The 23574-nt window shown below is 41.8% G+C and overlaps 1 protein-coding gene across 2 annotated transcripts in view; it reads right to left on the bottom strand.

Moving 5' to 3' along the window:
- Positions 1-12613: 12613 nt before the first annotated feature.
- Positions 12614-23574, bottom strand: part of PTP4A2 (protein tyrosine phosphatase 4A2) — a 30112-nt gene continuing 19151 nt past the window's right edge. For both annotated transcript variants that reach the window (XM_037149381.2, XM_053660471.1), the window contains 3 exons: positions 17957-18087; positions 16191-16265; positions 12614-15036 (listed from right to left, as the gene is read on the bottom strand). In XM_037149381.2, the coding sequence (XP_037005276.1) occupies positions 14928-15036; positions 16191-16265; positions 17957-18087 (315 nt within the window). In that variant the 3' untranslated portion in view covers positions 12614-14927. The remainder of the gene's footprint in view (positions 15037-16190; positions 16266-17956; positions 18088-23574) is intronic.

The following is a 23574-nucleotide window of genomic DNA, read 5'->3' as shown; positions in this document are numbered from 1 at the left end:
GAAGTGGGGCATGAAGGGTCTTTGGTGCTGACCCTGCACCTGAACGCTCCCTCGGCTTCAGAAGCAAGTCACATGATCAGGTCCACGTTTTGGAAAGTTCACTCTGACATCCACACAGAGGGTGGGCGATGGTGCAGTCAGACTAGGATCTTGTGGGGAGGTGTGACAAGACAGAAGGAATTAAGACAGTGAGTGGCCTCAGGGAGAAAAGAGGTAAGAATGTCAGGGGTCAAACATAATCCCTATGTCATACCTCCTGCCCATTGTGGGTTGAACTGTGTTCCCCACCCTTGCCCTCAAGGAAAAAAAAACACAATATGTTGAAGTCCTAACCCCCAGCACCTTAGAATGTGACCTCATTTGGAAATAGGGCCATCGCAGATGTAATTAGTTAAGATGAAGTCATACTAGAGTAGGGTGGGCCCCTAATCCAATATGACCAGTGTCCTCATAAGAAAACAGACATGTGAAGATAGGGACACATGGGGAGAATGCCATGCTCTGAGCAAGGTGGAGATCCGAGTGATGCAGCCGCAAGCCAAGGAATGCCATGGATTGCAGCAAACCAGCCAAAGATAGCAAGAGGCCAGGAAAGATTCTCCTGAAAGTTTCAAAGGGAGCAAGGCCCTGCCGACACTTTGATTCTGGACTGGTAGCCTCCAGAACTTCGAGGCAATGTTTTCCCTTAAGCCACCTGGTCTGCAGTACTTCGTTGTGGCAGCTCTAGCAAACCCACACACCCCCACTGACTCAGGCTGGTCTTCTGGCAGAATAATTATGGTATTTACGCACATAACTACCCACAGCTAACATTTCTTTGTTCACTCTGTGTCAAGCTGTGTTGTGTGTGTGTTTGCAGTATTATAATAAAATTTTATTTATAAAACAAGGTGGCTGGCCAGACCTGACTCACAGCCAAGCTGAGTTTTAAGAGTTTTACTCAGGACTTCCACCAAGATGGAGGCGTAGGTGGAAGCCCTGCACCTTCTCACACAACCAAGTTTAAAAACAACAAAATTTTAGCAACAAAAATGCAGCCAAACCACAGAAAATTGAACTATATGGAAGTCTGACAACAAGGAACCCTTCAGCCAAACTGGTAAGAGGGGCAGAGCCAGCAGCAGAGCAGGGTCGGGCAGGAAGGATCCACCGGACCAACCCGGGCGTGCGACCCAGGCACGCAGGTGGCCATGGGCGAATCCCAGGTGTGGAGAAGCGGGCGGACCCACTGAGGTCACAAGGCAGTGGACTCACTGAGGGCTGACCACGGTCACACATTCGAGCACAGATAAACCAGTGAAGGAGCAAGCGGTGAGACAGACCATGAAGGTCCCAGTGACAGAAAGTGGCAGAAGGGACCGCCATTGTCCCTCTCTGACCCCACCCCCACATACAGCATCACAAACCAGTGGCCTGGATCGCCCCACCCTGGTGAACACCTCCTCATACGTAACAGGCACAAACAGATGAAAACATGGCTCAAGAACAACTCAGAGCCCCAGAGCCAATAAATCTAAGCGATGAAGAAATAGCCAAACTTTCAGATGCACAGTTCAAAACACTGGTGATCAGGATGCTCACAGAACTGGTTGATTTTAGTCACAAATTAGAGAAACATTTGAAGGCTAAACTAATTGAAATGAATGGAAATACACAGGAAACCAATAGTAATGCAAAGGAAACTGAGACTCAAATCTAAGGAGTGGACCAGAAAGAGGAAAAAAATGACCAAACAGAAAAGAATGAAGAAACAAGAATTCAAAAAAATGAGGAGAGGCTTAGGAACCTCCAGGACATCTTTAAACGTTCCAACATCCAAATTATAGGGGTACCAGAAGGGGAAGAGAAACAGCCACGAGTGGAAAACTTATTTGAACAAATAATAGAGGAGAATTTCCCCAATCTGGCAAAGGAAATAGACTTCCAGGAAATCCAGGAAGCTCAGAGAGTCCCAAAGAAGGTGGACCCAAGAAGGAACACACTAAGGCACATCATAATTATATTAGCCAAGATTAAAATGAAGGAGAGAATCCTAGAAGCAGCAAGAGATAAGGGGACAGTCACCTACAAAGGAGTTCCCATCAAACTGTCAGCTCATTTCTCAAAAGAGACCTTACAAGCAAGAAGGGGCTGGAAAGAAGTATTCCAAGTCATGAAACCTAAAGGCCTACATCCAAGATTGCTCTATCCAGCAAAGCTTTCATTTAGAATGGAAGGACAGATAAAGTGCTTCTCAGATAAGATCAAGTTCAAGGAATTCATCATCACCAAGCCCTTATTATATGAAATGTTAAAGGGACTTACCTAAGAAAAAGAAGATAAAAAAGATGAACAGTGAAAGGACAGCAAACTCACAGTTATTAACAACCACACCTAAAACAAAAACAAACTGAGAGGACAGCTAGATCAGGAGCAGAACCATAGAAATGAAGATCACATGGAGGGTTAGCAACAGGGGAGTGGGAGGAGGGGAAGGGGGGAGAAGGAATAGAAAATAAGTAGCATAGACGGTAGGTAGAAAATACACAGGGGGTAGGGCAAGAATAGTAGGGAAAATATAGAATCTAAAGAACTTGAGACATGGTCATAAACTAAAGGGGGATGGTGGGGGAGGGGTATGCAGGGTGGAGGGGAATGAAGGGGGGAAATAGAACTATAATGGCATAATCAATAAAATATATTTCAAAAAAGTTTTACTCAGAGGAACCCACTTTATCCTCTTGGTTCCCTGTGAGACAGATTCTGTTATTAATCCCACTCTACATGTATTTAAGAAAACTAAAACACAGTGGTCAGGCAAATTTTTTAAACTAATCCTCACCCAAGGATATGTTTACTGATTTGAGAGAGAGAGAGCAACGTCCATGTGAGAAGCACCTATTGGTTGCCTCCTATATGTGCCCTGACCAGGGATCAAACACAAACCTAAGTATGTGCCCTGACTGAGGATTGAACCCACAACCTTTTGGTCTATGAGATGATACTTCAACCAGCTGAGCCACACTGGCCAGGGAGCAAATTTCTCAAAATTACAAAACTACGTAAGTGGCAGAGCCAGGGTTTGATGCTCGGCAGGCTGACTCCAAGCTCTAGTGTTCTTACTCAACATACCGTGCAGCCATTCTAATGAATGTTTGCTGAAAGTTTCCATAGATGAATGAATGGATGGATGAATGCATGAATGAATGAATGAGTAAATCTGTATTTGGCACCAGGGTGAAAGGTGGAGGTGATGAAGAAAAGAGAGGAATCAAGGCTGACTCCCAGGTGTCTCACATGGAATACTTAGTAGATAAGTCATCTCCGTTTATGGAAAAAGAGGGGCCACATCAGATCTGGGGGTGGAGGTTGAAGGCTGGGGAAATAGCACATTCTTGAAATGCTGAGTTTGAACTGCTGTGGGGCAAGCAAGCGAGATGTCCAGTAGACTGTAGGACAAATGGATCTGGAGCTGCCGAGAGAGATGCGGGTGGAGACGACAGACCTGGGAGCCATCAGTGTGCTTAACGTCAGGGATTGGATGAGATCACCAGAACAAAATGTGTCCAAAGAGAAACGCAAACCACCCAAGACAGAGCTCTGGGAAAAACCACAATTCTGGGGCCAGTAAAGGAAAAAGGAGATTTTACTTGCTAGCACAAAAGTCAGGTTGAGGAGTGAGTAGAAAATGAATCAGGAGGTAAGCATGTGTGTTCAGGTGAGAAAGCAAGGGAAAGGGATCAATGGGCAGTGGTCAGAGAACAGGGACGGAGTCGACCACATCGACACAGTGCTGGGCTGGGCTAGCTCCCATCCAGTGATCGTTCCATTTCAGGAATTTTGCACGCTCTTGTTAGTCATTATTTGAAACTTACAATTAAATAAGTTACATTTAAAGACAAAGGACGTAAGTTGTTAAAACTCATCACTTCCTAATTGTTTTACCACATTTTACTATTTTATATCTATGCTATTATTTTTTGCTCACTAATGCTTTTTCTTTATTTTTATTTTTAATTAAATTTATTGGGATGCCATTGGTTAATAAAATTATATAGGTTTCAGGTGTACAATTCTATAACACATCATCTGTATATTGTACTGTGTGTTCACCACCGCAAGTCAAGTCTCCTTCCATCACCGCCCTCTTCCCATCCCCCGTCTATGCCATTGCTTACTGCCTTTGTGCGGTGGAAATACCGTAAGGATGTGCCCCCTGCACATCTCTCTCTTCTTAACTCTGTGTTCAGTGATGTCAACTGATAGCATGAAATTAACCATGGCAGGAGTATGCACACCATGGAAATTAGCAAATGCTGCAGACCAGACCTTGACTTACTGTTCTGTTGATTGTCCACACTTGAGAAAGTAATGAAGAAAATGTTAGTAATGCATATTAAATTTAAGAGTGCATCGTGTCTGTAGCCATTACAGTGTAAACAGCACCAAAAAATTGAGAAAATAGTCTTCCAGTATTCAACAACTATTATCTAATTCTGCAAAGAGGTCACTCATCAATAAACAAGTGAAGTTCTATCAGGGGTGTCAAACTCATTTTCACCGGCGGTTATATTAGCCTTGCCATTGCCTTCAAAGGGCCGAATGTAATTGTAGGACTGGATAAATGGAACTGCTCCTTAACAGTTAAGGGAGAGCTCAGCCCTGCTGCTTGGTAGAAACAAGGTGCCGGGCTGGATAAAACAAGGTGGAGGGCCGGACTCGGCCCACGGGCCTTGTGTTTGCCACCTGTATTAACCCTAAGTCTACACTGTTTTACTTTTGAGTCTTTAGCATAAAGGAAAATATCAACCAACATTTATGAGTTGTCCATTGCAACCCAAAGTTGGCTAGTACACAAGAATTTGGCAAAAACCCATAAAAGCATTCTGTGAGAATCAATTGGCTATATGGAATTTACAGTAAAGAGTAATGCATATTTTATTCTTTTTAAACTGTATGTCACTCACCCTTTACAACAGTAAAACTTACAGTAAACTAGTATGTGGGTATGTTTGCCTGTATATGTGCACAAACATGCACATGAGTGTTAGGCAGAGCAGTCTTACTCCCACAGGCGTGGGTCATCGGCGTTAGGGTACTAAAGGCCTTCGGTGCTGAGGGGCTGGCAGAGGTGCGGAACTGCCCAGGAGGGAGGAATGACTGGGGCGGGCCATGAAAGAACTGCATGCAGTCAGTGACAGGGAGGGTGGCAGGGGACAGCAGCAATGAAGGGCAGTGGTTGCAACGGCCTGATGATAACTATCTTAAGGACAGAAGGGCAGTGGTCTGGCTGCAGCCGTGGAGAGCTGACCTCTCATCTCATCTCCCACTGGCCTTTGTGCTACATGGGTCATGGGACAATGAGTAGCCTCCATTTCTGGAGCCACAGACAAAGCAGTGGCCTCAGGGGACAGCTTCCGCTTAGTGAATGCAAGGGACAGCAGAGCAGTGATACGATCTGGGCTTCTGAGTCAGACGCTGCAGGTTAGAATTTGGCTCTGCCAGTTACCGGACGTGGACATGCAACACTGGGTAGGCTACTTTGCTCTTTCTGAGCCTTCCCATCCTAATCTGCAAAATGGAGACAAGGCCACCCACCACTCAACAGATAATATACTTAAAACACTAAGTACAGTGCCTGGCACATGGTAAACTTTCAGTAAATCATAAACATTTTGTAGCTATGTAAATGAAAAAGCTGGATACATGATTATATAATCACAATTGTACCTGGGGGTGGGGAGGGGAGGTCAGAGGAATACATAATAATGTTAATAATGGCAAGCCAATGAGGGGTTTTTCCTCCCTTCCTCTGCATTTCCCAAAACTTCTACAATAACCCTATCTTTAATTTCATTCTGAAAACAAAGTATTTTTTAAAGCAAAGAGTATGCATAGGAAGGAAAATCTTCATTAAAAATAAAAGACCAGTGTTGTCTCAAAGTCTTCTGTAGGGCACATATACCTCTCCTGTGGGCCAATCATTGCAAAAGGCAAAAAAAACATTTGCAGAGTTTAGTATTTCCAAGTCATCCTTTTTCACTACTGAAAAAAATTGTTAAGTTCAAAGGCTGTCTTCTCTATTTTGTCTCATCCTGTGATTAGTTTAGGTTTCAAGAGAACCAGTAAGTAATGAATAAAAGTGCTATAAATTCACCTAAACACCTAAAATTCAAATCTTTTATTTATGTAATTCTTTTAAAATGTTACCTGTTATCAAAAAAGTTTTGTTTTACCTTTTATCAATCTTAGGGTTCCAGGTGTTAATGGCAACTCGAAATGAAAGTCAAATACAATCATTTGCATAAAAGCATTAGAAGATGATTCATTGGTATTTCCATGCAGCAGTGATCTATTCTGCACTCCCAGAGCTGAAAAGTCCCTTCACTGAAAAACATTTACCTACACTAATCCTTGTGAAACTGCAGAACGTTCTCCAGAGTTTCATGCACACCATCCGGGGGTCACATTTCATAGTTCCTGATTTTAAAAGACATTACAATTGGCCACCCTAGAACATAAGGCTGATTTCCACGCCATCCCTTGCCTGTGTATGTGTTCTGTTCCAACAGAGCAATAGAGATTAAATCTACTTGGGTTAACAAATTCCCATTCGTGTGTTTTGGCATGATACAGAAAATATGCTCCAATTTCAAGGGGGTGTACACTTGAGGAACCCTAAAATAAAAAAGTCATAGGACTTAGGTAGAGAAGTCTTTTCAGAAAAGTGGTTTATTTATGCTGGATAAAAGCTGTAGCCCTGCCAGCTCAGATCCAGCTATGATTGCTAAAGCATGTCCAGACAGGTTACCAAATGCCTCTGCAGGAATTTAGGCCACACATTAATGCACTAAAGATAAAATCAATTTGAAAATTTCTTAAATCAAATACCAATCCTGGAATCATACTCTATGTGCGGGAGAACCAGCCAACAGTAATAGGGAGCCAATTATAAACTACTGGGTTGGCCAAAAAGTCTGTTTAGTTTTTTTTCCATAAAAGACACATTTTTCATTTTCAACTGTAACTTTATTGATTTGGATATTCTGAGTATGTTGGCTATCTCCCTCTATTGACTTCTAGTTGACAGAGGCCAGGGCTGCTGCTAACCATGTTCCAATGCATAAGGCAGCCCCACAGCAAAGAATTATTTGGCCAAAATGTCAATAGTATCAAGAAACTTCACAAACCACTTTTGACACAATCAGTCACAGCACCTTCTCCACACACTGCACAAATCTTTTTTTAAATCTCAGTTGCATTTTTACCTTTCTTGAAATAATAAAGCATCATATGCTGAAAATGTTGTATACCTTCTGCCATCTTCAATATTAAATGGCTGCACAAAATTTCACCCATTTTGATACTTTTTAAAAAATGCACACTGATATGACAGCTGTCAAAATACAATCTAACAAAATTGTTTCACATGAAGTTAAAGAAAACTAAGCACTACTAGAGCCATCATACAGAAAAAAACTAAACTTTTTGGCCAACCCAATATAAACCACACTGCTTCGATGTCCTGCTTTGTTACTGGTAGGGTCCATCACACGGAGTTTGCACAAGTTAAATCCACTGACTATTATACACACTGTTATACACACGCAGACATACGCTCCACGCACACCCTTAGCCAAGATGCAGCTGAAGTAGGGACTCCTACTGTGTGCAAAAACCCCCAACAACATCCTAAACTTGACATCTTCCCATTCTACCAAACCTGGACAGCCAAGCAGATTAAGTACCGATTTTGAGTCAGATGGGCCCAGATTCAAACTCTAGCCTAGCTACCTGTTTGTTATTTCTCTTGTCCGTTTCCTCCTCTATAAATGGAGTTAGCAATGAGTAGAAGCCCATGAAGATTGAATGAGATGATCATGCAGTAATAAAATGGTGAGCACAGCCTTACTCAGCAGATGTTGGCTAGTGCTGACTCCTTATTCCTCCATCTTCCTATCTGCCCTGACCCCCAAACAGCAAAGGAGACAGAGGCATCACAGAGTCACACTTGCCAGTGAACTCTTCCAGGGTAGGTGGCAAGGTTGAAAGCAGTGAGGTATTCTAATTGCTGCCATTTGCCATGTGTGATCTGTGGGAGGATGCGAGGTGGGGGTGGTTCTCCTCCACTGGCCAGATATCCCAGTGGAGGTAACTTAATCCCTTGAAATGTGAACGCAGATATTGGTACCTTTTCATGTAATCTGGGCTCTCAGGAATCTAGTGGCTAAAAGGAAAGATAGTCTTCTACCCTGTTCCTCTGTTGCTCCCTTAGCTGAGGCCCCAGCCCCTCAGTGCTGGCCCACTGCAAGCCTTTGGCAACCCGCCATCCATAACCGGCCTCTCAGCTTCTCTCTCCAGTCCATTCTCACTCAGGCCACCGATATTTATTGTGTGCCTAGCACAGACCAGGCACTGAGTTCGCATAACAGGCATGGCATCTCATTTAAGGAGCTTCTTGGATAACTTTTCTGAACACAGATCTGACCATGTAGCCCCTGTGTTTACCAGCCTTCACAGGTCCCTCATCGCCCAAAGCAGAGGTCCCCAACTCGAGACCCTGATTTAGAATGGCCTTGGTGGTGGCTGGACATAGACATTTTGAATAAACCGCATAGATAACTCTGATGTTTCCTCTTGATTGAGAAACCCTAAATAAGCTCTTAAATTTCTTGCTATGATACATAATACTTTCTGCAATATGACCCCAGCCTTCCCAGCTTCACCAAATCAATTTGGCCTCTGCCGAAATTTCACCTTCACTCCTTACCACACTCCAGCCACACTACTGTTGGCTGAACATACTGAGCTCATCTTCCAAATTTACACGTACTGTTATGCAAACTGATTGGAAAGTGCTTCCACCCTCTTCACAAGGCATTTGCGAGTTGTAGGCTCCTTCCCCTTCCTCAGAGACCTTCCCTGACCTTTCCGCTTAGCTTCATACATAACCCCAATCACTAGCCTCTTGCAGGCTTGACTTCCTACCTTCTGAGCACTAATCACTATCTGAAATTGTTGCCTATGACTGTACTTGTTTATTCTTTCCCACTTTCATTTGTCTTTCCCACTAGAATTTAAGCCCTACATGGACAAAGTTGGTGTTCTTTGCCACTATATCCTCAGTGCCTAGAATAGTGTACAGTATGTGACAGGTGCCCAAGTCAAGTTTCGGTCGGCTATTAAAAAATGACTCAAACCACTTTAATCGAGGGGCGAGGGTCGGGGCAGCAACCACTGAAAGTCAAGGAGAAGCACCCATCCGGACCTCTCAGGAAAGTGGAGGTCAGAGCTGACCGGAGCCAAGGTATCTCTCCCTGCTCCTAGGCCGTGGTCTCTCCAATCCGCTCTCCCTTGGCTGCTGCTCCACCCCCTTCCTCTGTCCTGACTACTCAAGTCCCATGTGACTGAACACCTGCCCTGGCCCCACTGGCTCCTCACATCCAAGAACCTCCAAGTTGAAACCGAGATTCTGGCCACTGGTTAGCTTTGGGCCAACTGTCTACCTCGGGCCCAGTTAGTCGTGGCCTTGGGGGTGGAGAGGGAGGCAGAGGAGGAGTGTGCAGCACGCCGCCTAGTCTAGGGACACTGGCCCTGCCTGGCCCACATCATGCCAGTTCTCCCGGACACACCTTGTGCTCTCAGACTCCCTTCTCTCACTTCTTCTGCCTGAAGTTTGCTTCCCCCGCATCAGCATTATTTTGAGTGTATGATTCGGTGGCATTTAGCACATTCACAGTCCTGTAACCATCACCACTAATTCCAGAACATTTTTATCTCCCCTAAAGGAACCCCATATTCATTAGCAGTCACTCCCTATCCCCACCCCCACTACATTTCCAGGCAACCACTAGCATGTCCAGTCCTTTCAGGTTCCATCTGGAACTGGATATTGGATGTACTGGAATTGCCGGGTCACCTGACAACTCCACGTTTAACTTTTTGAGTTTTCTAAAGCAGCTCCGCCACTCTAACATTGCCACCAGCAATGTGCAAGGACTCCAATTTCCCCATGCCGGTGCCAAGACACGTTATTGTCCATCTTTCTTATTACAGCCAGCCTTGTGAAGTGGTCTTGTGCATCAACCTGTTCTACCTCACACTTCAAAGCTCAGATATGACCACCGTGGAACTTCCTAACATGCTCCAGGACAGGTTTACTTACTCCCTCCTCCATAGGACTGTCACTCATGCCTTTATTAGTGCCCGTTCATTCAGTATTTTCATTTATTCAAGAGAGGGAGAGAAACATCAATGTGTCGTTGTCTCTCACATGTCCCCAATTGGGGACCTGGCCCACTACCCAGGCATGTGCCCTAACTGGGAATTGAACCAGCAACCCTTTGGTTCACAAACCTGCACTGAATCCACTGACCCACACCAGCCAGGGCCATTCATTCAACATTTACTGAGCATTTAGTGTATGTCAAACACCATTCTCGGTGAAGACACAGTGAACAACACAACAAAAAATCTGTGCCCACGTGGAACTTATTCTGGTGGGGAGAGACAATAAAGTCTGTGACAGAGAAAGACAAGTACCACATGATTTAACTTACATGTGGAATCTAATGAACAAAATAACAAAATAGGAACAGACTTACAGAGAACAGACTGACAGCTGTCAGAGGGGAGGAGTCCTGGGGGGGTTGGGTGAGGTGAGGGGATTAAGCAAAGAAAAAAAACTCATAGACTCAGACAAGAGTGAGGTGATTAGCAGAGGGAAAGGGGGCTGGGAGGAGGCAGAAGAGGGTAAAGGGGGGGGGTAGATGGTGATGGAAGGAGATTTGACTCGGGGTGAACACACAATATAATATACAGGTGACGTATCATAGAATTGTACACCTGAAACCTATATAATTTTATTAACCAATGTCAACCCAGTAAATGCAATAAAAATATTTTAGAAGTCTGAAATGGCGGTGCTATGGAGAAAACGAAAGCATGGAAGGGCAACAGGACATGCCAGTGGTGTGGGGGTAGTGATTGTAAATAGGGTGTTCATGGAAAACCTTGAAGCTGACTTTGAACTATGAGACATCCATGAGAGGTGTCAAGTAGGCACTGGATAATGGGTCTGGAGTCAAGAAGAGAGTCCGAGCAGATGGAGCAGAAGTGGAGGAACTAACAAGGAACCAGAAACTCAAACTGAGGTGTGGCTGCTTAACTAGGCAAAAACTCAAGTGTGGTATCCTAGAAGGCAAAAATCTGTGTTAGTTTTCTACTGCCGCTGCAATAAATTAACACAACTCTGTTGTTAGTGGCTGAAAACAAGAGACTTACAATCCTAGTTCTGTAGAAGTCCCACATGGGACTAAAATCAAAGTGTTGGCAGGCTTAATTTCTTTTTGGAGGCTCTGGGAGAGAATGTCTCCTTTATTTTCCCAAGTTCTGGAGGCTCCCTTCCTCTGTCTTCCAAAGTCAGCAACACTGCATCTCTTAACCAGTCTTCCCTAGTCACATCTCCTGACCTTGGGCAGGCAAGATGCTCCGCTTTTCAGGACCCATGCATTAGATCAGGCCCACCCAGGTAACCCAGGAGAATCTCTCCACCTCAAGATCCTAAGCATAGTGATGGCCACAAAGTTCCTTTTGCCATGTAAGACACACGCATATTTACAGGTTCCAGGCATTAGAAATGTGAACATCTTTGTAACTGGAGGAGACACAGCATATAAGCACAAATGTAGATAGGTAAATGGATGTAATGGTTTAAGAGCCTGCGGAAATTTTGTTTAAATGAAAAAAAAGGTCATAAACAGAGTGAGGATGGGAAAGCTAATAAAATGTAGTGCTTTCAAGGAGAGTGAACAAGTATATGGGACACAGAAATGTAGTTGGATTGTCAGGTGGTGCAGAGGGGCCATGCTTCAGAGACAGCCAGCAAGTTCTGTTGCTGAAGTGCATTAAGAGCAGAGGTGGTGGCCTACTGAACTTAACCAAACGGAGTTGAGCCAGGCAAGTGCATACAATGAAGCGAGATGGGGTAAGGCAATTTAACTGTGTAACCATGAGTGACTAACCAACCATGGGACACTGAATTGAAGCTGGACAATGGATGTGAAGTGGAAAATTAAAGACAAGTGAGCAGATCAATGAATTATGTCACATAGTACTGTAATCACTCACTGTTCATGTCTACATAGCCAACTCCCCTCCTAGACTGAGGTCCTCCAAAGTGGAATCAGTGTCTTATTATCTTTTTATTCCTGTTACTTGAGCAAGTTAAGTTTGTTATCTGAATGGATGGCTGAAATGCTTACCCACGGTTTAAAGGAAATTCCCCACCTCCACTCCTATGATACAGAGTTCCTCCTTCCACAGTTCATGTAAAAACTTGCAATGCTTCATAAAAACCTGCAGTGTAAACAAGTCCTTTGGAATGAGACAAGATGCTGAATTCCTACAGCCTTGTGCCCAAGAACTGAACTAGAAAATGAAGCAAAGGTATGCCCGTAAGTTTGCCCTTACTGAACACACCTGGATGGCGTGAAATCTACGAACTTCCCAACCTCTAATTATTTTATCTCCTTGCAGTAATTAGTAGGACCAAATCAGGCCTTGAGAATACCAAGTTTTCTAAGGAGACAAATGAAACTCAGCCTGCAGTAAGGAACACACACATACACACAGAGCATGTAAAATATGTTTATTGTTCTTTAAAAGGGTTCAGGGTTCGGTTTCCAATCAGGCTGCACATCTTTCATCAGTCTGACATCTCCCCCATGTCAGACTGGCTTCAGCTAGCAATACTTCATTGAATCCAAAAGATAAAAAAACCTTAATTTTGAGGAAGAAAATCCAGTTCTGAGAACAAGTAACATTAGTCTGCAATTTAAAACAAAATGAGGGCTAATGTTTCATGTTGCTTTGTACACCTTTCTCCTCACACAGAACCAGGAATGTAATTTCCCTAACTCAGGCAGGCACTGATACTGGTGGATACTGCACACGCACACACACACGCACACACTGTCTCTCTCTGTCTCCCTCCCCGCAAACAACAAAAAGCAGAGCGTGTCAAAGGAAAGGGGTTTGTTATGGTATTGATCAAAACCCTTGGAGTCGACAGACAGTCTATCTGAGCTTTGAGAATATTCTGTTTTGATCTTGAGCCTATGTGTTCTAAAATACAGGATTTTAGATAGTACCATCATTTTCCACTTTAAAACCCTAGAAACAATTTCAAAAAGCATTATTTTGTTTTGTTTTCTGGGATGGGGGAGGAGAGCGGCTACAGATTTTCATTTAGTTAAAGAGCAAAACAACCCTGGCATCGGAGACAGGCAGTTTACACGGCCAGCCAATGTCTGAGGTACCATCACAACAAAGTCCCAGTCCCTTCCCACTGGTCTAGCTGATCCTAACAAAATGGGAAGTTTGTGGCTCTGCATATCCAATTCCAGCAAGACAAGATGACCCTAAGCCTTTATTCAAATCCTTAGAAGCAGAGCACTAGGAAGTGTATAATATTTAAATGAAGAGTGCAGAAGCCCCTGAAGGTGTCTTTCAACTTGCTTTGTTGATACAGCCTGGTCAAAACTGCCTTCTACAAAAGAGCAAAAAAACAGTTTTTCTAGATCAGCACATTGAACCCAACAAAGAATCAGCAAAAATGACACTACACCAAACATCACTAGCAACGTAGTCCTTTTGCTACTGGTTGCACTGCTCTATGTCTCTCTCCTACCCTGTTAGGCCTGTGGACACGTACTCACTAGGCATTGTTGGTTTTATCTCGTAAAGAACCTAGTAAGAAAATAACAAGGCAATCAGTGGTTAAACTGAACTGTACATATGGGGGCAGTTTGGAAAATACCCATAGCAGGCATTTCTCAAGTCCAAGATATTGTATCTTTGCTGCTACTCCTCTGACTGTTCCTGAAAATTCAGAGTACAAATAAATCCTAAAATAAAAATTTCCAACTACCAGCATTCTCTGACATCATTAGACAGAAAATCAGAGTAATGCTACACACAGACCACAATTCTACAAGGTGTAGAAAATGTGCTAACTCTCTCCCTGGACACATCTTTAGTGATGAACTGGAGTACTCCCCAAACAAAATTTTCTGGGATACCCACTTAGTTTCATTGGTTGGAAAAGCAAAGAATTCGACTCCCAGCTAAGTTCTTTAAGAGACTCCTCCTAAAATGCCATTTCCCCACTAACTTACCAAAACAAAACCACAAACAAAAGGCTCTTGGCTGCTTTGCCTAATGTTGAATAGAGTTTTCAAGAGAAGAAACTAACATGAACACCCCATCATCAGTAAAGACTAAAAACCACCTGGATCATATAATAGATATGCCACTGCTTTTTTTTTTTGGTGCTTTTTTCCCCCCCTAAAAGTGCCCAGGTGGGCTTAAGGCTGCCAGACTGCACGCACATCTACAGCAACAAGGGCTTCTCCTATTCCATCTACAGCTTGTATCAGGGAAAAAGAGGAACAGGGAAAGGAGAGAAGAGAGGAATATTGTAGCTCCCACCCCCTACCCTCAAATCAAGAAAAAAGAAAGAAATCACACAACATGGAGATCTATGTGCCAAGCATAATGGAAGAGTGAGCTCCCCAAACAGATGACTCTGCACAGGCAATGTTCTGCTGGTTTCCCTTAGAGGCAGGCCTAGTCTGATAAAGTTTAAAAAGACAGGCAATTTTGAAATAATTCAATCCTGGCAGAAACTCAAACTTCAATACTAAGAGCAAAATCATTCTCCACTGAATTAATCCCTTTTTTCTTTCTCTTTTTCTTTTCTTAAACATTTTATTCATGTTAATAGAGGGATTTTTTTTTGTTTGCTTTTTTCCAATCATTAGAAGAGTGGTTGAGGAGTACTGAATCCATCACTACTTTGATGACACAGTCAGAATTCCAGATTCACATTTCCAGGTACCAAGAGTTCCCTCTAAATGCCACAATCACATTAGCCTTTGTGTTTCTTTCTACTGAACACAGCAATGCCCATTGGTATCTCTGAAGCGTAATCGCATCTTAGGTCGGTATTTCTCCAGGTAAAGCAGCTGTTTGGAATTGAATGCTCCCCTTCTTTTCCTGCAAAATACAAGAGTGGAAAACGTGATCATATAAAAAGAAAGGAGCTGACTAAGTCACTGAAACGCATTATTTACGGCCTATGGCCTAACACCACAAAGCTGAAAGTCAACATATTTCCCATACAAAATCACTTAAGTTGAAATAAGCACTTTCTGTGCCTTCTGAGAAGGAATAGACCGGTTTTCTTTGCTGGCCTTTTTAGCCTATTAAACATTTAAGAAAAATCAGAATGATTTATCCAGAGACATCTGACTATAGTCTTCCCAATTAGATTAAAAATATTCTTCAGATTAGAATCAGTAGCAAGTATTCAGGATGCATGAGTATTTATATGAAGCAGCAGGCACAGATGGCATTCCTTAAATATGTTTCCTTCCTAGAGCTGCTACAATTCATTCCATTCCCTGTCACGAACAGCCTTTTTCTTTTCCTCCTCTTTTTTAAAGAAAAAAGGGAAAGGCTAAGAAAATAACTGCCAAAAAATTCCGGACAGCAAAACAGCACAGCCCATTATTCCAGACTGACACCAAGACCCTGCCTGGGCACCACCATCCTGACTCTGCTCCTGAACTTTTGAATCCTTGGTGATACACTGCCCCTCTACAGACCCTGGCTTGCCTCTTGGTTATAGACAGGACATTTTGAAAGTACTTTGCTATTACAGTTATCCCATTTTTTCCTCCCCTTTATTCCCCTCCACCCCACACCCCTCCTCCCTCCAGCAATCCCCCCTCTTAGTTCATGTCCATGGGTCGTACATATAAGTTCTTTGGCTTCTCCATTTCCTATACTATTCTTAACCTCCCCCTGTCTATTTTGTGACTACCAAGTATACTTGAAAGTACTTTAAACATCCATTAAAAGAGACACAAAATTACTGAGACTCTTCTACCTAGCTATTCACTTTAAAGATTCCTATATTCAAGTCATATACTGGACATATTCTACAATGTCCACATTTGCCACCTAAATTAGAAAATCTTTAAATGTGGGAGCCAGTATCACTTTCTCTTTCTGATATCCTCGAACAAACAATATTTTGAGCCAGAGACAACAAATTATTCCAGACTACAAATGAATACTTTTCCACAATTCATTTCTCTTGTACGATCTTGCTTTATGTGTTTCTGAACATAAAACTTCATACTCACTGTCTTATAAACTGAACTGCATCTTCATACTTCATTCCACATTCAATCAAAGCAAGTGCAACCAGCACAGGTGCCCTGCAGAGAGAAACTCATCTGTAAATATCCACGCATCTTTGGAATTAAAGAATTTTTTAAAACCCAAATTATATGCCCTGGCTGGTATGGCTCAGTGGATTGAGCGCTGACCTGTGAACCAAGGGGCCACCAGTTCAATTCCCCATTGGGACACAGGCCTACGTTGCAGGCCAGGTCCCTGGTGAGGAGGCGGGGGCATGTGAGAGGCAACTACATATTGATGTTTCTCTACCTCTCTTTCTCCCTCCGTTCTCCTCTCTCTAAAAATAAAACAATAAAATTTTTTTAAAAATAAAACCCAGATTACACATTACCGAAATTATCTCAGATTTTTGTTACAAATCAATTTTAATGTTATTTCCATATCAAACACTAGGAGAAAGCACCAGAGAATTGGTAATTAGGAACAGTTTCTACAAGTGTGTATATGGATATATTTTTTAATTTTATTATTTTTTAATCCTCACCCAAGGATATGCTTATTGATTTTAGAGAAAGAGGAAAGGCCAGGAAAAGAAAGAAACATCGACTGGCCACCTCCCGTATGTGGCCCAACCAAGGATCAAACCCACAACCTAGGTATGTGACCTTACCTGGAATCGAACCCACAATCTTTTGGTGTATAGGATGCCACTCCAAACAACGGAGCCACTGGCCAGGACTAAGTATATTTTTTTAATGTAATGAAGAAAACTTTTTTTTGAAGTCCATTACAGGGCACTGACTTTGGACTACCTGAAGTACTTACTAGTTATAAAATTAATCCAAGTCAAATTAAAAACATAAAGACACTACCTCCACCCCTCGAGATAAGAACTGAAACTGAGAAACTTTACTAAACTATAAAAAAGAAAAGTAGCAAATAAAAGGGCTAAGTAGAGGTAAAAGCCTGAGTCACTACTGCCTGCGCTAATGTTTTGAGTCAAAGTACAAATATCATAAATGTCTGCCCTTTAACCTGCTGCTGCTGAGTACAGCAACACCAATCCATGCAATGCTCAAGGACAAAGGTTTTTAAAAAATCAAAGTTAAGCCCTACCTGATATAGCTCAGTGGATTGAGCGTGGGCCTACAAACTAAGGGATCCCGGTTCGATTCCCAGTCAGGGCACATGCCTGGGTTGCAGGCCAGTTCCCAGCAGGGGACACACAAGAGGCAACCATACATTGATATTTCTCTCCCTCTCTCCTTCCCTTCCCCTCTAAAGATAAATGAATAAAATCTTTAAAAAAAATCAAAGTTAACTTTTGTTCTCCATACATCTCCTTTCAGGATTTAAAGTTTAGCCACCTACTCTCCACCTACTAACTTCCCATACATTGCAATCCAAAATTAATCATGTATAGATTTTAAAAATATCATTGCCCATTTCAAAAACCTGAACCTTTAGTTACTTGAAATGGGAAGAAAAAGAAAAAACATGGAATTAAGACCATATTTTTAGCTCAAAGATAAGGTAATTATATTAAGTCGGTTTCAAAACAACTACTGATCATCATCCACTAAATCTGATTAGTGTCAGAATCAGACAACCAGTGAAACACCAAAAGTAGCTCTGAGAAATCATATGCCAGCTTTTGCTCTCATTTCCTTTCCTTTCCGATAATTTAATATTTAGCATAATAAATGTAAATTCCCACCACAGTGAAATGTTTGATCGTGAATTCACAGACGGAAGGGAAAGAACTTACCTTCCCAACCCCGCAACACAATGCACTGCAACACAGCAACCCGGCTCTTCACGAAATTTGGTTTTTAACAGGTTTAGCCAATCGTCCACTATCTGATTAGGGGGTGGCGCACCATCATCAAATGGCCAATCCTGGAAAGAAAAAAATATTTTTACATTAAACTGCTATTTCCTCCAGGATTAACATCCTGATGCAGAACAGCGATGTAGTACACAGGGCAGGCCTAACTGAACTAACCAAACCATATACACATATTCTTAATAACATAATTCTGGTCACTGAAAATGATCCAAGATTGAAATTTAAGAGTGCCAAATACGGCACCAGCTACACTTCATAGAGGAGTGCCTTCCTTAATGAAGTATGGCTGGTGTCTAATTTTACCTAACAAAAATCTCCTATCAAAGTGATAAGAAACTGGTGTTCCTCAAATATTTTATCTGAATAGATCAGTAAACAGGCATTGGTAAAACTGTATTTATAGCCAAGACACAGGAAGAGAAGATATAACACTCCTCAATATGATTTAAAAGTCCTCTCTGGCAAAGAAGTATGCCAACTAGTATCTTATTAATCTCTACAAATATTTGTGAGGATTATCCTCCAAATAGTTCTAAGATATGATGTCTTTTTAGAGAAAGGCTCTCTGGTAAGAAATCTCCAATAGTTAGCATATCATAACAGAAAAATACTACCATCTTTGTGCTTTTTTTTTTTTAAGCCAAGTAGCAAGTATTTTTAAAGCTCTGTCAAAATTACACACATCCCATTAACAAGCACAGTGCCACAGAACAGAGTCCCTAAGCAAATGGAGACCTAGTTCTCAAACACCCCTTTCTCTTTTTACATTCAGAAATCGGACTTTTTTTTTTTTTAACTTTAAATTAAGACCAACCCATGTGCATTCACAACACAGGCAGGTGTTTATCTCCCTTGCTCCCTTGCAAGAGGTCCTAAAAAAAAAACAATACAAATTAGCTTTGAAAAAAGGGGACAAAGAACTTATATTTTACATACCCTATCTTCCATTTAGTTTCAAGGACAGAAATGGAAAACACTGGGCATGTTTTTTTAAACAAGACTATTCTAATGAGGTTGGGTAAGGACACTTTAAGATGCTAGTGGAGGGAAAAGAGAAGAGTGGCAGGGCACTGAATTGATCCTGCACTCATTACAGGCACCACTAGAATACTGCATGTAGCCTATTAGCCATGACAGTACACTGTGTTTGATTTGTCAACTACACCCCATAATTAAAGGGCTGTCAGTGTTATCATTATAAATGTCATTGTAGTTTAACTATAAATTGGAGTAAAATGAGTTAAGTACTTTAGCTGAGAGCTTACTTCCTCTACTACTCCCTAAAATGCACCTAGTCAAGAAACAATAATATGAAACATGCTCCACTTACTCATATAAACAGTTTCTATCAAAAAATCATTAAAGTAACAATTTTGAAGCATATGAACTTCAAACCGACATAGCTGAAACTGCCATTAGTCTTTTTCAATGTGTCTCTGATTTGTAAAAGCACTGGTCAGAGGAGAAAAAGGTCTGATTCCAGGGACATTCTCTCACACAGTGTCCCAAACCCTCTTCACCTAGCAAAAGTAAACTAACACCCCATCTTAAAATCTGTCTGGGAAAAGGAAAGAAATTCCAATCTTAACTTTAAATGTCCTTGTTTTCAAGCTTAAATTAGCCCTTTAATTTTATCTGATTATAGCTATAAAACAAAACAAAAGCCTGGATTTAAAGGTCTGGAATAAATCCCAGACCTACCAGCATCTTCTATAAACTAGTTCTTTAGTTCATTTCTATTTTATAAAGTGTTTAACAATATTACTGATTCACACAGACTATATTCAATCCACAGTTTGTTTTCCCATCCTGTCATCTGTCCAAACAAACTGCTTTCCCATCTATCCACTGGAGAACATACAGTAGGGATAAGTTCCACGGGGGATACGTTCCATGATGCCCAGTGGATGCCTGAAACTGAAGAAACCTATGCATACTGTTTTTTCCTATACATAAAAACCTGTTAAAATTTCGCTTATAAATGAGGCACAGAGATTAACAACAATAACCAATAGTAAAATAGAACTATTATAATATACTGTAATAAAAGATATAATATAAATGTGGTCTCTCTGTCTCTCTCTAGTAGTTTTTATATTTTTCACTCCTGAATCTGTGTAACCATCTCTTACTTGTTTGCTGTCACTTATTTCAGGAGATCCTTTGCTAAAGTGATCGCACAGACTTAACACTTTCTCGTACGACATTTTGCTGTCCATTGAACGCATCTTCTGTTCACGTCTTCCCCCCACAAATGTAATAACGCCTTTTCCATCGTAACTATGCACTTATCATGCACTGTGGCCATAACTTTTGTGGTCTGAGGTGTGAGAGCAAAACCAGCACAACTTTCTTTTTCCCTCTCCGTAATTTCACAGATAGAAGACTCATTCCTACCATGATCTTAGCAACCTCAGAACATTTTTTTCTTTCCTTATTAAATCGAAAACTTTCACCTTTTCTTGTAAAAGGAAGCATTTTACAGCTTACAGCATATCTGAATTGCCAGCATCACTACTCTTGCATTTCAAGGCCATTAAGTAAATAAGGGCAACTTGAACATGAGCACTGCGATGCCGTGACTGTCAGTCTGACAAGGGAGGCGCTGCTCAGTGACTAACAGGCAGGGAGCTTATAAAGCAAGATACGCTGGACGGAGGAAAGATTCACATCCTGGGCGGGACAAAGCAAGATTTCATCACACAACTCAGATCATCACACAATTTAAAATTTATGAATTGTTTATTTCTGGACTTTTTCCATTTAATAATTTAAGACCATGGTTGACCCCTACAAGGTAACTGAAATCGTAGAAAGCAAAACTGCAGATGAGGGGGACCATTGTATTCAGCCTAGCTTCAGAAGTTAAAATTTTGTTTTTTTAAACACAGGGCTACATCAGAAGTTAATTTCTTAAAAAAAAAACACACAGGGGTATATTTTACACATTTACACTTATCCCCAATGATTTCCAGCCAGGAGAACGTAAAGTCATTTAGAAATGAGAATGCAAGCAAATTGCTACATTATTCAAATACATATGAGTATATAGAATGTTCTAAAAACATAGTGCTTGGCTACTTAGTTTTTCTGTTTTCACCAAAATGAAGGTGAGGAAACTTTATGAATCAGATAGGAGACAACTGCCTGACTGACATGCTGGACATTTATTTTCCTTTCATGAACAGCCTTCACAACTACTGGCCAATGCAATAAAGACCACAGAACTACCTTTCAATAAAAAGTAGAAATTTTTCATTGTACATTTATCTTCTTTATAATTTTCTTCCTCATCAACTACTTTAAAAAAATCCCCAGGTCTCAACCTACTTCACTGCCTTCCCACAATCAAATCAGATAGTTTTTAAAATATATTTTATTGATTATGCCATTACAGTTGTTCTATTCCCCCCTTCATTCCCCTCCACCCTGCACACCCCCTCTCCCACCATTCCCCCCCTTTAGTTTATGACCACATGTTTCAAGTTCTTTAGATTCTATATTTCCCATACTATTTTTGCCCTCCCCCCTATTTTCTACCTACCATCTATGCTACTTATTGTCTGTACCTTCTCCCCACTTCTCCTCCTCCTACTCCCCTGTTGCTAACCCTCCATGTGATCTTCATTTCTATGGTTCTGCTCCTGATCTAGCTGTCCTCTTAGTTTGCTTTTGTTTTAGGTGTGGTTGTTAGTAACTGTGAGTTTGCTGTCCTTTCACTGTTCATCTTTTTTATCTTCTTTTTCTTAGGTAAATCCCTTTAACATTTCATATAATAAGGGCTTGGTGATGATGAACTCCTTGAATTTGACTTTATCTGAGAAGCACTTTATCTGCCCTTCCATTCTAAATGAAAGCTTTGCTGGATAGAGCAATCTTGGATGTAGGTCTTTGGGTTTCATGACTTGGAATACTTCTTTCTAGCCCCTTCTTGCCTGGAAGGTGTCTTTTGAGAAATCAGCTGACAGTCTGATGGGAACTCCTTTGTAGGTGACTGTCCCCTTAGCTCTTGCTGCTTCTAGAATTCTCTCGTTCATTTTAATCTTGGCTAATATAATGATGATGTGCCTTGGTGTGTTCCTTCTTGGGTCCACATTCTTTGGGACTCTCTGAGCTTCCTGGATTTCCTGGAAGTCTATTTCCTCTGCCAGATTGGGGAAATTCTCCTCTATTATTTGTTCAAATAAGTTTTCCACTCGTGGCTGTTTCTCTTCCCCTTCTGGTACCCCTATAATTTGGATGTTGGAACGTTTAAAGATGTCCTGGAGGTTCCTAAGCCTCTCCTCATTTTTTTGAATTCTTGTTTCTTCATTCTTTTCTGTTTGGTCATTTTTTTCCTCTTTCTGGTCCACTACTTTGATTTGAGTCCCAGTTTTTTTTGCATTACTATTGGTTTCCTGTGCATTTCCCTTCATTTCAATTAGTTTAGCCTTTATATGTTCCTCTAATTTGTGACTAAATCAACCAGTTCTGTGAGCATCCTGATCACCAGTGTTTTGAACTGTGCATCTGAAAGTTTGGCTATTTCTTCATCGCTTAGATTTATTGGCTCTGGGGCTCTAAGTTCTTCTTGAGCCATGTTTTGATCTATTTGTGCCTGTTAGGTATGAAGAGCGGAGCCTTAGATGTTCACCAGGGCAGGGCTACCCAGGTCGCTGGTTTGTGATGCTTATGTGGGGGCGGGTCAGACAGGGACAATGGTGGTCCCCTCTGCCGCTTCCTGCAACGGGCTGGCACGGTCTGTCTCACCGCTCCCTCCTTCACTGGTTTATCTGCACACAAATGTGTGACCACGGTCAGCCTTCAGTGAGTCCACCGCCTTGTGCCCTCAGTGAGTCTGCCCACTTCTCCACACCTGGGATCCGCCTACGGCTGCCGGTGCACCTGGGTCGTGCGACCGGGTCGGTCCGGTGGATCTTTCCTGCCCAACCCCGCTCTGCTGCTGGCTCTGCCCCTCTTACCAGTTTGGCTGAAGGGTTCGTTGTTGTCAGACTTCCGTGAAGTTCAATTTTCTGTGGTTTGGCTGTGATTTTGTTACTAAAACTTTGTTGTTTTTAAACTTGGTTGTGGGAGGAGGCACAGTGCTTCCACCTACGCCTCCATCTTCCAAATAGTTCTAAAACACTGAAGACTACAAGGTCATTTCATTACATGCTCCTGCAATTTAGACAACTATTTAGGGAAGAAGGTGTAAAATTTTACCCGATCTAAGGCTCCTATTTTCAATAATAAAATAGCATATACGGAGGCTAGGGAGGATTTTAATTTAAATTCCAATCACTTTTTCCTCATACTGAACTATGAAAGAAATCAAATCACACAAAAGCTTCTTAGAAACCTAGAAAAGTGTCAAGTAACTATACTGATAACTCTGGAGCAAGACGCCTTCCCCATCTCCTTTAGCTTCTTCTCCCACCTTTTTGTCCCCTACAATAGGGGTAACTAACCCATGGGCCACATGTGGCCCAGGATGGCTATGAATGCAGCTCAACACAAAACCATAAATTTACTTAAAACATTATGAGATTTTTTATTTC

The sequence above is a fragment of the Artibeus jamaicensis genome, unplaced genomic scaffold (genome assembly GCF_021234435.1).
Source record: "Artibeus jamaicensis isolate MK-2021 breed Jamaican fruit bat unplaced genomic scaffold, CSHL_Jam_final scaffold_847, whole genome shotgun sequence".
In the NCBI taxonomy this organism is placed as follows: Eukaryota; Metazoa; Chordata; class Mammalia; order Chiroptera; family Phyllostomidae; genus Artibeus; species Artibeus jamaicensis.
Note: the sequence above shows the minus strand (reverse complement) of the source record. Positions and strands in the feature narration are given on the sequence as shown.